The 16,917-nt window shown below is 30.6% G+C and overlaps 1 protein-coding gene across 1 annotated transcript; it reads left to right on the top strand.

The window, feature by feature from the left end:
* The first annotated feature begins 878 nt into the window (after nt 1–878).
* Nucleotides 879–16,518, top strand: LOC126822720 (ral GTPase-activating protein subunit alpha-1). Its single transcript, XM_056100789.1, has 10 exons — nt 879–892; nt 2,506–2,613; nt 3,101–3,172; nt 3,654–3,777; nt 4,687–4,842; nt 5,655–5,813; nt 6,180–6,307; nt 6,935–7,050; nt 7,388–7,495; nt 13,890–16,518. Exons 2-10 carry the CDS (start codon nt 2,507–2,509, stop codon nt 14,093–14,095), a joined length of 1,176 nt encoding a protein of 391 aa, XP_055956764.1. The 5' UTR covers nt 879–892; nt 2,506; the 3' UTR covers nt 14,096–16,518.
* The last annotated feature ends 399 nt before the right edge of the window (nt 16,519–16,917 follow it).

Raw genomic sequence — 16,917 nt, 5'->3', positions numbered from 1 at the left:
ATGTAAATTGTTATATTCTAGTTACTATGTTATATTGGGCATACAAGCCCGGAGTGTTTATTAAGGCTTGGCAAACCATTGAACATTAATCCGCCCATACCAGAAGACTTGTGTGATCAGGCTGAAGGAATGATGACGTCCATGGTACTAGATCAGAGACAAGCAGAATTAGAGTATTATAAACATCACAAGGCAGATGTTAGGTAGGCTCAGATTTTATTGTCAGTATTCTTGTTATAACATCTTTGATGCTGATTCAATTTGAAAATAAGACAAATTTATCCTTAAAGATGCATTATGTAAGAGTTAAATCTGCCTATTTCAGGTTTTTTTCTGGCTTGAAATTTTATACAAATTGTTATTTAGACAAGCTTGTACTTGTAGTCAACTCTCTTGAACACTGGATGATGGAGATATTAAATGGATTAGACAGTGTCTGCAATATCTTGATCAAATGTTAAAATGGAAAATTCAGAAGTCATTTATTATGGTACTTGACAATCAAGACTACATTCACTATTTCTTATCAAAACTTCAAACATTAATAACTTTGCTGAGAATAAAGTAATCTGACTTAATTTTCAATATATTCATTTTTCATTATCTAATTTTATCTGAATCTCACATAATGCATCTTTAAAATTATATAAAAATTGATCAATATCAATATAAACCGACCTTATCAAAAACATGTCATCACTTATTGCACAGATATCAAGAGAATAAAATTTATCCAGCGGCATCTAGAGTCAAATGTTCGATGAAAGACGATGGATTTCTGAGAATTCAATATGGAAACGGTGGTTTCTATACTATATCTTAGACTTTATTATGATTATTAAACCAATTGAATTGATTTATTTAAAATGCTCAGACAAAGGGAAATAAAGCTGTAAGTGATATTATATTGGTGTCAAGATAATCTTTTATTTCATCACTGTGTATGGTCTTTTTACACCTGCATGCCATTGTAGTAAAATTAAAGTGTAGATCACAAATTTTGTTAATAAAAAAAGAACATGCCTCTTTGGTTTAAATGATAAATGTATATTGAAAGTTCCTAACTTCTTTTTAATCACCTTCATTTGGTCATTTCATGTTTTCCAACTCCCTTGTGAAATGAGTTGAAATTTGCCAACATGGAAGACTGTTTTATGTCAATTTTGCATTAAATATTCATCAAAATTTTATACATCATATCTTTTCTTTTCTACTTGTATTATCTAGCTGTATTTTAATTTAAGTTTTGTAAACTCGGCAGATTCATTGTGAAAGTAAAAACTATTTTTGTCAAATGTGACATATTGCTCATGTCCATCCCTTTTTTCAGTCATTGTGAGCACTCATCAACAGCTACATGTACTTTTATCATCCTATCCTTTCACAATATATATATGATTACATTAGTGAGACGTAAAAGAATATTCAAATAACTTCTGAAGTTATTGCCCTTACCATTGTAGAATCATGTGAACGGGCAATTTCTGTTAATTATTTCTATAGTTATCCTTGCTCAATTATTAGAAACTTGTGAACACTCTAGCAAAAATCATGATACGATCTACTTTTTATCTTTGTTTTGATTATTACTTTGAATAACAATTACAACCTTTTCTTATTATTAGTTAAAGAGTTATTGTCCTTTATTTATACTAAAGAATCTTGTAAATACGCCATTTACCAAAACATTCAGTATTCGGCAACCTTTATTGACTGTTAGGATGACTTAGCTATTACTGAGGGCATATATTTCGTTGTCTGCCAATCTGTTTGTACAAGCTTTGATTGTTAATTTAAAGATTTAAGATAAATTTTCATTTTTTTTCTTTTATTTATACATCTGGCAGCTTTTGTGAACCTGGGGCATATTCACAAATACTTAAAATATTTTAAAATGTTTGTGAAAAAAAAACCTTGTTCTATTATTTGAATTTTCTGAATTAAGTAGACCAATCTCGAGCCACCATTGAAAAAACATTTAACTTAAAGTCAATTGAGGATTTCTAATCCCTTGCAGACTGTGATATTGTGAAAGTTGAATATCTTAAAGGAATATTAGTCCAAAAAATAGTTTTATTTCATTAAGTATTTATAAAGATATGATGCATTCAAAAATTTGTCAACATTCAACATCCTCTGAATATGATAGACGTGATTTTGCCAAAAAGTCAGTGGTACCTATAATCTTCATTTAGGGTTACACAGTTCATATTTTATCTGTAATGTGTGGTGTTAAATGACAGGATTTTTGTATTTACCATTTTTAGTGTCATTATATCTAATTAACCATGCATTGAATGAATTGTTTGTAAATGTATGAATTAACTCAATAAATGAAACATGCAAAAAATAAGATGGGACATGTTGGCATCTCAAGTTTTGTTAGAGACTTATAATTCTTGTTTGATTGATTTGCACTAATACTTTGATAACGATCCATCCATTTGATCTAATAATTTTAAAGTGATGAATTTTATAAATATTACTTATATTAAATTGTTACAGTATGTTGGCCAAACCAGAACTACCTGATGAGATGGAGGATCCTATATCACCATTTCAGATGTGTCGTATGTTATTAGATCAAATGGGACTGATGTCATGGGAAAAAAGGTAAATTTAAGCTCCTATAAATGTCTATATTTTGAAGAAAAAAAAACTATTTTGAAAAATATGCTTTATTTTGAAAAATATGCTTTATTTTGAAAAATATGCTTTATTTTGAAAAATATGCTTTATTTTGAAAAATATGCTTTATTTTGAAAAATATGCTTTATGTTGAAGCTTTATTTTGAAAAATATGCCTTAATTTTGATATGTACATAGCCTTTTTCTTTTCAAATATACATAGCCTTTTTCTTTTCAAATATACATATGCTTTATTTTCAAATATACATATGCTTTATTTTCAAATATACATATGCTTTATTTTCAAATATACATATGCTTTATTTTCAAATATACATATGCTTTATTTTCAAATAAGCTTGAAAATATTCACTCTTTTAGTAATTAATTTAATTAAATGTGTTCAATGTTTAATATATATGTTTCTAGTTAAGAAATGTGCTTATGTTTAAAATATATGTTTCTATTAAAGATGTCAGTTTGATTTACTGAAGAAGACTGATAAATTGTTGAGAGAACTTAAAAATTTGGACAACCAAAAATGGTATGTAAGATAAATCTTTATTTTATTTTCATGTCCATGTACAATAGACCCAATGAAATATTCTATGAATAATCTATACACTTCTTTAGGACTAGTGATGTGCCAATAGGGCTACTATCGGTTTTACCAATATCAGAAGTTGATAGCATAGATATCGGCCAATACAGATACAATTACCAATGGTGACTGAATAAAAACCATTACCTGTTAAAATGCCTCGAATGTCATGATAACTGATGTAGATATATGTCATTGTTAGTTGGGAAACAGAGGATACTATTTTTTTTCGGGAATCAAACACGAGCTCGATATTTATAGAAGAAATATTTAGGCCACACTTTTTACACAGTTAAACCTATACACCATCTATTGAGAACTTAATTATTTGCATGACAACCCATCTGTACTATTGTAAATGCAATACAAGAATTGTTTACAGTTGATTTTTAATTTTCTCTATTAATTGTATTTTGTTATTTAGTCGGGAAACTCACAAGATAGCTGTCATTTATGTTGCTACTGGTCAAGAAGATAAGAATTCTATTTTATCGAATACCTCTGGTAGTCGGGACTTTGAGAGCTTTGTAGCTGGTCTAGGTTGGGAGGTTAGTATCTGTAACTAATCAGTGGCGGCGCCAGCCGTCGGTGATTGGAGGGGCAAAGCTGGGGCAAAGTCCAAGGTTAAGGGGGCAAAGGCACGAGCTTCAACAAGGGGTAGGGGGCCTCCCCCAGAAAATTTTGAAAAACAGGTTGCCGGAAATGCAGCCTGGCAGTATTTCAGGCACTGATCGATAAGGTAAAGTGTCAAACGAACGGACTTGCGAATCACGACGAAGCCCACTCACGGGCGTCAAAGTAGGGAGTCCTCCCCCCAAAAATTTTGAAAAATAGACTGCCGGAAATGCTGTCTTACAGTATTCTGTCGGGCACCGATCGTCGAGATAAATAGATCTGCCCAGATACCGTTCGTCGCCTGATCACTAGTTTATATCCGACTAGAGAACAAAATGTCAAACGAACAGACTTGCGAACCTCAACGAATTTCCCTTGTGAGCGCCCAAGTAGCGAGTCCATTGGGGACCTCGCCAAGAAAATTTTGAAAAATAGACTGTCGGAAATGCTCTACACCATGCAAGTTTATGACTGAGTGGGGATGTGGGATTTATTCACCGTAGAAGGTATTGATTACCGAAACGTATCACAAATACTTTTTTTTATTTTCTAAAATTATTGGGGGGGCAAACAGAGGGCAGACCAGATTAATGGGGGGGGCAAATGCCCCCCCTTGCCCCCCCCTCCCCCTGTTTAATTTTCTTCACTCCAATAGCAGAATAGAAAAGATATTAATTGCCATTTAATATTTTGTGATGTACTGGGTTTGATTTGATACCCTTCTGAGTTTTTGTTCATTAGTCAACTGTCACTAAATCTCTTGTGGGGTTAAAAACCAAATCTTCATCAGGGTAGACTTTGCTATGAGTATCTTAAACATGTTATTTGTTGTTATATACCAGGTGGATCTGGAGTTACATCAGGGATTTATAGGTGGTTTACAGAAAAATAAAACAACAGGTGATACAGCTCCATACTACGCAACATCAACCTGTGAAGTAATATTTCATGTGTCGACTAGAATACCTGTTGGTACAGATGAATCAAAACATGTCAAGGTAATTAGAACTTGGATTGCTCAAAATTTCCCAAAACTACTGCTATACTTGTAGCGCCTCAAAGGTATTTGTAGTGGGGTGACAATTTAGTCTTCATTGAAAATTTTATGTCCATAAATTAGCAGTGTTCTTTTCTATTTGATTAAAATACAGATCTATATTTCGTTCCATTTTTTTTATATCTTCGATCGCCTGCACTGTATGAAGATCTGACCAGTTGTAGTGAGAGGTCGCGTCAGGGGTCATACGGGCAACTTTTGACCTGTGACGTCAGGCATTTGATTAACCAATCAGCATTGATATTTATAGCAGGTTACTCACAGACCGTTTCATTTGCTAATCCCTCACATCAAGCAGAACATTTGTTATATAACAACTCTTCCAGATCCTAGTGTAGTAAAGACAAGTAAAACGAAATTTGAACAACAAAAAATGAAACGAAAGAGGGTCTGTGTTTTAATCAGCTTGAAGCAGTGTTGAGATATAATCGATTTTGTGTTTGACTTAATTTTATCAAAATTTAAACTATAATTAGCAAACACAAAACTTTCATCATATAAAGCTTTCCCCATCAATAATTGAAATATCAAAGAGTAAAAGACTATAAAACATACTTCTGGAAAACAACTACTGATATGTTTAGGTGAAGTATGGAACTCTCAAGTTTATCAAGGTGTTTTCCATAAGTATGTGTTTACTCAATCCAGTTTACTAATTGCCACTAAAAGATTATAAAAAAAGAGGTTTATTTCCTTTAAATTGATAGCTAATGAGAAAAACAAAAGTTTAGTTATATGAAATTTGATTTGTAGATGCGACATCTTGGTAATGATGAAGTACATATAGTATGGTCTGAACACACTAGAGACTATCGACGTGGAATAATACCTACAGAGTTTGGTGATGTTATAATCATTATATATCCTTTAAGTTGTGGTTTATACAGAATACAGATCAACAGAAAATCAGAGGTTAGTATTCTTGTGGAAGATAGCTCAAATAATTGGAATATACATAACAGAAATTATAGGTCAAATATACTCAATTCTGGAGACTCTTATTTAACGACACAATCTATGCTCTTGTAAAAGATGAAACTCGTCGGTAATTTATTAGTTCTTTAAAAAAAATGTTTAATAAGAGATATTTTCTAATTAACATGTATTTTTAAAAAAATAACTTGTTTCAAATAGAAGTTTATATTCGATTCACAATTTTGTTTTAGTTTTCTTGGATGATATCACATGCCTTTGTCCAAAATGTACATTTGATGTTGATTAGCAACTTAATTAAACTGTTCAATGTTTTGAAAATTCTATTTGTTTTTTTTTCTTCAGGTGCCATATTTTGGACCTCTATTTGATGGTGCAATAGTAGACAGTAAAGTTTTACCTGGTCTGGTTCGAGCTACAGCCATTAATGCTAGTCGTATTAAGCGATCACTTATGCCTTTCTTTCATTCTTTGTATCCTTTATTCACCAACACATAACATTAAACCCAAGTTTACTAAATGTCATTGTGCTTGATAACGATAAGAGGATACTTGTCGAAACGTCGTGCTATTAGAATAAAACCAGTGATTGTTTACCATAAAAATTGTGTTCTTTTATAGCAAATGGGTAGTTTAGAAATGGGTTTAATTTGTAATATATCGGCTTTATTGGATCATGTAGAAGGTGAATTATTTAATGCATCAGTTAATTTTTATTTTTGATGACCACCAACCAAGCAGATTGGGTGATTTTTAAGAGTTAAAGGAAGAACGGTATGAGTAGGGAACATGGTACAACAGTGGAATTGGTTTTTACCAGTATTTATATTATTCAATTTAATATATTTGATTGTCAAATTTTACGTTTAGGAAAAAAAAAATATGATTTGAACATTGGGTCAAGGTAGGAGGGTGGTCAACCACCAAAATAGATATCACTTTACATTTATTTTTGCGGACAGGAATAATCTAGGGTTTTTTTTGTCAGAAATGTAAAACAAATTGAGCAGATGTGTGTTTCTTCAGGCAATTTTTACAATAGATTCGCAGACAAATTTGTTATTGCATATGTGTTTAAGATTTTCTTAATGGCTGCTTAGTTACGAGGAGCGTGCCAAGTGCCTGGAGACAATCATACAACAGAATACAGAAAATACAACATTTGAAGATTTTGCAGCTTATATTTTTGCCCCAGTTTTACCCACAAATTCAGCAAGTAAGTTTGACTTTACTTATTTTTGGGGATCATTTCTAAGAACAGATTCATTTCGCATTTTTTCAAAATATGTTCTTAGAAATTAATTCGTCAGTTTTTGAAATTGCATTATTATTATAAAATTGTTTAATTGGTATTTTGTATATAGGAAGAAATGATAAACAATAAAAAAAACTTTGAATATACTATTATGTGAATAATGGTATTTCAACAGAATAAAAAAAAAAATACATTTCTTATCACTTCTCCAAATCTTATAAAATGTTAGGGAAAAGAAGTTGGATTACACCCAATAATGCTTGTGTGTGTATGGTAATGTTTTAACTTTATTTTACAGTTGTGGATACAACAGTGCCCTCAGAAACAAGTAGTGGTAGTTTATCAGATACTATATTATCAGATATATCAGGCGTGGCTTCACCATCTACATTACGACAGGGCCGAGGTAGGAAGATTCAGTCGGCATTATGGCATAAGGGACTGGATAATCTAACCTTTTTATAGCTTTACTAACAATTGACAGTCTCTTTTATTAAGTCTCAAATACAAATGCATCAAATCTGACTTTTAGGGAGATTTTTTTGTGAATTACCAATGAAATTCTACACATTAATATATTTGACTTTCTCGATCTTCAGAAAAATATTCATGTGTTTGAGGCTTAATTGAAATTGCTTTCCTGCCAATTGCAACATTTGTTCATCCCTATGAGAATTTATGTGTCGATATGAAAAGGCTATGTTCATTCTCAAGAACTCCTTTAAAATCTTTAGTCTGATTTGGTTAAATTCCCACTTAAGTTTTTGTTAAAGCAGTTTTAAAGTGCAAATTTATCTAATTTCAAAGAAAAGATTAAAGTAAGAAAATGATTGATGAATTTCATTGAAAAAATATAAGTGTGGATATCTTTGATGAACAAATGTCAGTAATTGTTATTGCTATTGCTTTTCAAGATGGATCAGGGTCGATTTAAAAACCAGGTAAATAATACAGCTACCCGGTACATGTATTTTTATTTTGAGTTTTTTTAATCTTTTTTTTCAACTGAATCTGGTAATATTTACGATGTGCAAATGAAAAAGTCTTCAGATCACTAAGAAACTATGTCGGAAATATATGCCTAGACTGGATTTATTTAATTTTGTGTAATTTTAGTGCCGTAAGCCCATATAATGCTGTATAATTTACCTTTTGTTCTTATTAGATCTTGAATAAAGAGATTCTGTAATAACAGTTTCATTATGATGATCTTTGAAACATTACTTTTATGAACAAGTACTGGATAGAAAAACATCATGCTAAATCTGTTACAATAGAATGCTATCTTCGACTGTCAATCTGCTTATAATTAGCCTTTGGAGATGGTGTTATATTATGTTAGTGTTGATTTGAAATCTACACCATTTGAAAAGATATAGAACCAATATTAAGGGTTTCACACATCACAGTTTTTGTAAAAAAAAAAAAAGACCAATATAGTTTACTTTTAAACTGAAATATTTTGTTTTTTAGTGAAATAATTTAGAAAATAAACAATATCAAATTACACAATAAGTTTGAAAATTCCTGGTCTTTTTACAAGCATTTAAATTGAATTTGGTGTAGGTTTGATTTTATATTTTAAATTCCAGTTTTACTTTTCGGTTCATTTTAATCATTTCACTTTTATAAGATATCTTTATATACATTTAAATATATAATTTAAGTATATGCACTATGTTTTAATTTTCATTTCAATTTATTTTTAATACAAGTATGTGGTACATTCATCAAATTAACATTCATGATATAATAATCTATGTACATTATTCATATTCCCATCTTTCCTTTGAAGTACAGCAGTATACTAAATATAACTGTAGCATACTACAAGCAAGTAAATGTAGATCTAACCATCATGATTATTAATCAGTACCACAATATAATATTAACCCTTTGAAGTTTAAACCCATCTGTATAGGGTATCCAGTTATCATCATAGAGACTATAGCTGTTTCTAGTTTGTATTCTAGCACGTAAATTGATAAAGGAATGATTGTCTGACATTGTTATACTCAGTATTTATCAATGTTATATTGCTGTGACATAGGGAGAATTGATAATTTATCAATCTAGGATGTACGTTACTTTTCCAAGGGTTCAGCTAGAGGCAAGAACATCATATGAGTTTTGGGCTCAAGGGTGTTTTTGACACAGTAGTTTAGAGGCAGAAAAAACAAGTTGAGTTTTGGACTTGAGGGTTTCGAGGCAGGAATATCTTATGAGTTTTGGGCTCAAGGGTTTAGAGGCAGCTATATCTTGACAGCCCATCTTGATAAATAGTTAATAAATTATATGATGCTGATATAAAGTAATATATTACATGTAAGAATACATTATATATGTCAATATTTATCATTTTATATCATATTTTCTTTTATTTTATATCATATTTTCTTTTATCAGTAAGCTGTTGGTATTGAATCATATCATATTTTTAAGTATACAAAGTCGTAATAGTTTGTGTATATAGCTATATAAAGCAACATTATAATATTTTCATTGTTCTATAACTTATATTATTCATTGCATACATGTATTTCTTCTGTCTCTCACAATATAAAAAAAAGTTACAAACAATGCAGACACTCTAACATTGACAAAGACACTTGAATGACCAGACACTATAAATGAAGTAGTAGAAATCGAGTAAACTGTTTTACTTTCTTTGGTTTTGGTTTCTTTGATAAAATTTTGAGATTTTTTTAAAGTCAAACGTTGAAATATCATTTAGATGCTCTACATTAAATATAAATATCATGTCGATTCCTTTTACCAGAAACCCAGTCTTTAAACACATGTATATTTCTTGTATTTTATTGTTTAATACTCAGTTGATAGTGTATTATATGTAGTTTAATTTTATCCGTCCAGAAAATGCTGTGCATATCAGATTTTTGTTGTAATTAAAATCATAAAAGTTTTAACAGTGTCTGAGCTCTTTAACAGTGTTATAATCAATAACAGTTAGTCAGGCATAGCTTTCAATAAGAGAAGTTAATTTTACTTTCATTAGAACCTAACCTTTTTTCCAAAATTTGACTTATGCATAACAACTATATAAAGGATTTAAGTTGTTTTTAAAAAAATTTATAAACTTTTTATATTTTAATAGACAGCTTTTCGATAAAAGATTGGGGAAATTCTGTACTTTTATCATTTACTGGTAATATCTGTTTTAGAATTAAAATATTTTATGAGATGGAAGAATTATTTTTCAGCATAATTTGTATTCGCATTATCACATGTATATCCTACTCAATCCTTTATCCTATTACTATTATACATAATTGTTATATCATATTGTTTTTATTATTCATTGTAATTTATTAATTAATTTTTTCTTCACTTTAATTGTACATATTTCACATTTGTATAATAATGAAAGGAATTAATAAAAGTACAACAAAAGTTGAACCTCAATATTAATATATGGCTAATCAAACGGGACAGTTTTTGGAATCGCACCAGCTGTTATCTAAATGTATCAGTTCTTTTAATTATAGAGAACAGCAATGTTTCCCTGGATATTGCCCTTTTACATAACAGCACAATTACTTAATTGATTTGGTTATTTATCACTTAATTGTAGTTCACCATCATCATACAGCACCTGGAGCCATTTTTTGGCCGACTGCAGGATTGCGACGACAGCAGACCACAAGCTCAACATGCACTGATTTTGACACCCTTTAAAGGTGATGGTTGCTAGTTGCTGTGATAATGCCAGTCTTGAAAGTCTTTGTATATAGCTGTAGTAGTTCTGATATATGTCAAAATAATATACGACTAACCAATTTGGAATTCATAGAACAGCTGTACTATAAGATAAAACATTTAACTGTTATTATTGAAAAACCAAGTTTGATTCTTCATTTTTCATGAAATTTCTAAGAAAATAAAAAGAAAAGCTACTGAATACAATGGACTTTTCAGAGTCAATACCATTTTTGACATGCTTGTGGATACATTACGTATTTAAATTAAGTCATGCCATTGCTCAAAGCATATATAATTATATAAAGATTAGTGTTGAGTAACTATTCTGGGAATTCTAATTTGTGTTGTGGTTTGATAGATATTTTATTTCAGTTTTGATGGCCTTGTAGATAAATCTTGAAGTGTTATGGTGACCCAAGACTACTAACTATTATGGTTCTGTTATTTCACCACAAAAACTCACATCATCATCATCAGTACTATCACATTTGGGTTTATTAGATAACTCTTATTGCATGGTTAGTAACAGTGTAATGTGAACTAACCTTATCCAGCTAATAATCTTGATCACAGTGTTTATCATCAGTCTTAAAAAACTATCTTGATGGACCCAGACCAAAAGGACCAAATACAACAGAGAGCTTATTCATTATTTATTTATACCATTCATTGATTCAGTTTCCCCCGATACCCACCACAATAAATCAGTATTAAAAACTGAATCTTATTTCAGTTTGAATATACCATTCTTAATTAAGTACCTTTTAATTCAAGTCTTCCACTGAAATACATTCAATTCTTCCATTGGAATCTGATCATTTTTTATAATAAAGGCGAAACAACAAATTCCTTTTCTTGTTGAGACTAAGATAAGGTTTAATATGGTATTGGATATTATCAGTTGTTAACTAGTTGTTTTTCAATGTTTTAAGCCACAGACCTTATATGGATTCATAGATAAGAACAGTGGTAATATTTTTCTTCGACAGCAGCAGTATCAATGTTGCCGGTGGTTTAACTCATTGGGTGGTGGTAAAATTTTTATTAAAATTCATCTTTCATCATTCTACTTTTACCATATATATTTTTGAATTTAGCTTAACAAGGATATATTGAAATAAATGGTAAGTCGTTATTGTGAAACCCATCTTTTAAACTAACTTCATCTTTTATTTAGTTCAGGTCACATTATTTGATTATTTTGTTTTGCATGAATTAATTAAAATTTATTTGAATGTTTATCTCCTGTTTGTTTATTTTTTTAGTTGCTTAATCATGCATGCTGTGATATTCTTTTGCATTTTTTTAAAGTTTGAGATTATGTTATGTATTATGTTAACATGTTTTTCATTGTTTTCACGTTTAGTTTTTATGTCCTTCAATAGGATTGGCACACACTTTGTATTTTGTAATATTGCATAACTTCTTTCATCCATTTAATATACTATGGGGAAAATTTTACTCTCTAATGTGCTACTAGTAAAAGCCAGAAAACCAAGTCATAATGAATGTTAGACGTTGTGTGAGAGTAAATTGCGTCTCAATCCCCCACCCCACCCCTTTCAAACAGAAAAAGATTGAATTTGTTTTATGTTGATATACTTTTCGACTTAGACTTTGTAGAAAATATGTATTGTTTCTTTATATTATGACCTGTTATAGCGTATTATGTGTAGGGAAATGTATTACATATTGAAAATCAGAGTGGTGGGTGAACTAACATTGAAGAAAAAATTACTTAACCTGCAAGAGAATGGACAGGCATTATACACTGGCTATTGCTTTATTGGACAATCAACATACTCTTACCAGACTTTATGGCCTATTGGTCGTCAGTCTTAACAAGCGGCTGGTACGCATTGTTCCCCGTAAGCGATGCCTTAAACTTGGAGAAACTCAAAAAAATTAATATGATTCTCTGCTTAAATAACCGAAAAATTCATTGTTCTAATTCTCTGCATATATCAAATTTTAACTGGATTTCATTTTTTTCTTAGTTATTTGTTTTGCACAGGGGTCTTTTGTTTTCTTATTTATTTTTAATAGTATGTATCGTATATTGTTAACGCATGATTCCGTCATCTCTTCATAATTCCACATGGACATTCCACTGGTCAGACTTCTCTGCGGATCTTTCTTTTTTCATTCACGTGGATTGTTCATTCACGTGGATTGTTCATTCACAGGGATTGTTCTTTGGGTTACGAGGAAGATGCCTATCAAATTGTAAATATGATACAGGACAGGGTTCCTTATTTTCAAATAGCTGTTGGAAGAACCTTATCGAATTTCACAGGGATTCGGTTGGGGTTTTTTTTTACAACTTGGTGAGGTTGTTGTTAGTGTCACAAACAAAAACTCTGTCGATATTTAGAATCCGTGCAGTTTCGTCTTTGTGGAATTGTTGAAAACTCTGTTACTTTTCATAAAGCATGAATTCAATTGGAATTCGCATAATTTTGGACGATTATTCCAGGGTCATCTCTCTATTTACAATTGGGCTGTGTAGATTTTTTAACTGCGTATTATAACTAGCAAAGGCGACTGCTGATAATGGGTGTAACGGGGCTGGTGACGTAATCTCGATGCATTTATCATTGTATACTTATTTAAGAACTTCTATTAAGCCAGGAGTCCAGGATTGTCTGCATTGTACACCATCTTTTACATAGCATGTGGATGTTCTAGATTGAAAATTGGTTTGCAACCTCATTAATTTGACGAATTGACATATATAAATATATGTATATTGTTGTATTTGTCTTAAAAATACAATATTTCACTTTTCCTGCAAATTGGCATTCACACATGTATAACATTGACACCTGAAACCAAGTGTTGAATTATAAACGTGTTGATTTCTGATAGAGCATGTATTAAATATATTTTAATGCCTAAGACATTAATAGGTTATATATATATATATGATTTCCACAACGCCCTTTAGATTTAAAACATATCTTTACTCATGTGCATACAGCATCTTCTAGCATACATATTTTTATTGCCTTTTCCATATTTCAAAAATGATTTGCATGTATATTTCATATTAAAATGTCCCTTCTCCTATTTCATTTCAGGCGGTGATTCTGGCCCGGAGAAGATCGAGCGTGAAAAATCGGATTCATCAATTTTACGAACTGCTAAACGGTTCTCCATGAAAGCTCGTAGGTCATCAACGCATCGTATGAGTACCTCCAACTCTCCCCCAGAGACACCCACTCTTTCAAAAAGTAAAGGAAGCGTGAAAGAAAAGAAGATAATAACCAAAGAAATGCATATTTAAGTTGCATGTACAAAAGTAGCTTTTATTTATTAATTGTCGAAAGCAGTTTTATTTTTTAACACAGGGACCTCTTGTACTTATGTGAAAAAAATAATAAGAATAAATCATTGCTGATAACAGGAGAATACCCTCCTTATTAATTTGTTAATCATAAAAAACGCAAGAGATTTTTTTTTATGTTAACCATTACATTGCAAAACAAAATGTTTAACAGGATTTGGGTAAAAAATGATGTCTATTTTCTAAATGAACTCTATTTAATATCATTTTCTGTTTCTATTCATGAAGTAGAAACTGTATATTTTCTAAAAGAACTCTATTTAATATCATTTTCTGTTTCTATTTATGAAGTAGAAACTGTATATTTGAGACCGAAACTGTATATTTGAGACCGAAACTGTATATTTGAAACCTAAAATGTTTTCTTATTGCCAGTCCGCTTTTCTAAATTCAAAAAGATATTATTATGATAGATAAAGTAACATGTATTTAATAGTTGTAGTTACATATTATTAACTTAAACGACATTTTATTATTAAAGAATTATTTTTTTAAATATACCACTCAGATTGTGTCAAAATTGATTTAAAATGTGCAATATAAATGACAATACAATGGGATTGTACTTGTAGGCACTTGCAAGAATTTCCCCCTAACATGTAATTTATTATATATATATATATTATTTTTTTTCAAATATGGACAAATCTAACAAACCGTTCTTTGTATTTAACTTGGTGCCGTGACCAGGATATTTTCTAAAATCATCAGATTTTAAAGGTAACTTAATTCGTTTATTTATTTTATTTATTTTTTCGACTTTGAGCTTCAATCAGTCGGTCTCTTGCAAAAAGTCTAAATCTTACATGTGTTGAAATGTTTGGTAAGACCGATTAGAGGGGAAGATGTATGTATTTAAGATCTTAATACATAAAATGCCTAAATTTGAAGAGTAGGGAATAGTATTTAATATTTAGCCATTTCTACTAAATAAATATATATATACTCATACTACCAATGTACATATATATATTATCATAGTTATACTTGCACATATAATATTTTTAGCTAGAAATTTAGAATCTCTACTATGGCTTATTCATAATTATACAGTTGTTATTGTTGTCCTGTATTAATTTGCACCATGTTTCACTAATCATGATTCTAAATTGGCATAGCCGACTCGATAGATGTATCGTATAGTTGGATAATTTGACGGCATTGTTTAAAGACAAAGACTTTAGTGGAAAATGTTATTCTGAAAAAGCTTTCGTGTTTTATATCACATAGCTAACAAGTACCTATATTTTTTTTAAAGCACGTTCTCTATCTTAATATTAAAGCGTATGATGTACTGGATTATTTTTATGTAAACATGATGTGTTGTAAATTGATTTATTTATATAAAAGTGACATATTTATTTTATAATGATCAGTATTTGTAACAATGAAACTGCAGGTTTCATTAAATGAAAAATGTCCCTCGTCCTTTTTGACCTAATTCTTTTTCTAGTTTTTATCTATCAGAACATGTATACTTTGAATTATAACAATTTCCGGCCCTTTCTCTGATTTTGAATACATTGTTAATTAAAATGAAACTCAAAGTTAGGTGTAAAGTTCGATTCCCGCTGGCATCAGTCATATGAATTTTTGTTTCAGTCTAGCTGGATCAAAAAGAAGCACACATTGTATTTGATCACCATGTAAGTCTTGTGTTCCAATATTAAGCCCCATTCACACCTTATGGAAAGTGTGACCTAGTCTTGAATCAATCTACTGAAAGAGGTATCATTTTGTATTTCAACGAGCACTTATGTTTTTTCATGATAAAAGCAGAAAAGCCCAGCTGGATAAACAAATAAAATGTTTCCGAACACAGGAATTCTTTGGAAGGACTGAATTAAATTCCAGAGGACCAAGACAACTACATGTACGTTTATTATAAAACACAGCTGGGACATGTCATTCCGATTGATGCCTAGTGGGAATAGGACCTCAATCAATATTAAAAATCTGATAGCATTAGTTGTTGATTTGGTGTGCGTGCACAGTAACATGTACCATGCGACCCGCTTTACCAAACACTGATGCAGGCTTACGATATCGTTCTTAATATTTGAGCATGCCTATATAATCGATTTATCGAATAACTTGTACTATTATTGTCAAAATTGGTTGTGAAGAGACAAACATAAAGCAGCATTGAGCTTAGTTTTAGTATTCCTTCCCAAACGAAACCACGTGAATATTAAACTTGTTGTGACAAGTTACCTATATAACTCATAAGTAAATTGTATTTGTTGATTGATGTTTTAGTCTAGATTGTTGTTGTTGTTGTTGTTTGAATTTATTTATTCATTAAATTTTGATAATATATTGCTAATATTAAATTTGTTCATTGGAATAAATATTTCAATGTATTTGAATTAGTTGCTTACTTTTTATTTTCCCGCATTAAATATACTGAGCGCCATGAAAAACGCATCACTTTTTTTTCTCAAATATTTTATTACTAGGTGGTTTTGTATGTATAATTTTATGCAATACTATGAACTATTGTTTCACACAACGCTCCCAAACGCAAAAAAATATCGGCCCGTGTGCACAAAAAAAAATTGCACGAGATGCACATGAAAAACCCAATATTCACGTGCAGCATTGTGTGAGAGCCCTTTAAAAGCATGTTTTCAACTTAATGTGCAGTACATGAACTGTGAAACGTCAATCTGCCGTAATTTGTTGTTGGACGTGTGAAGGAATCGAGCTAGAGATGCCGAGACTTACTGAAAATCAACGGAATGAAGCCATGGAAATGTCCA

This window comes from Patella vulgata, chromosome 5 (assembly GCF_932274485.2).
Source record: "Patella vulgata chromosome 5, xgPatVulg1.2, whole genome shotgun sequence".
NCBI classification, from domain to species: Eukaryota; Metazoa; Mollusca; class Gastropoda; family Patellidae; genus Patella; species Patella vulgata.
Note: the sequence above shows the minus strand (reverse complement) of the source record. Positions and strands in the feature narration are given on the sequence as shown.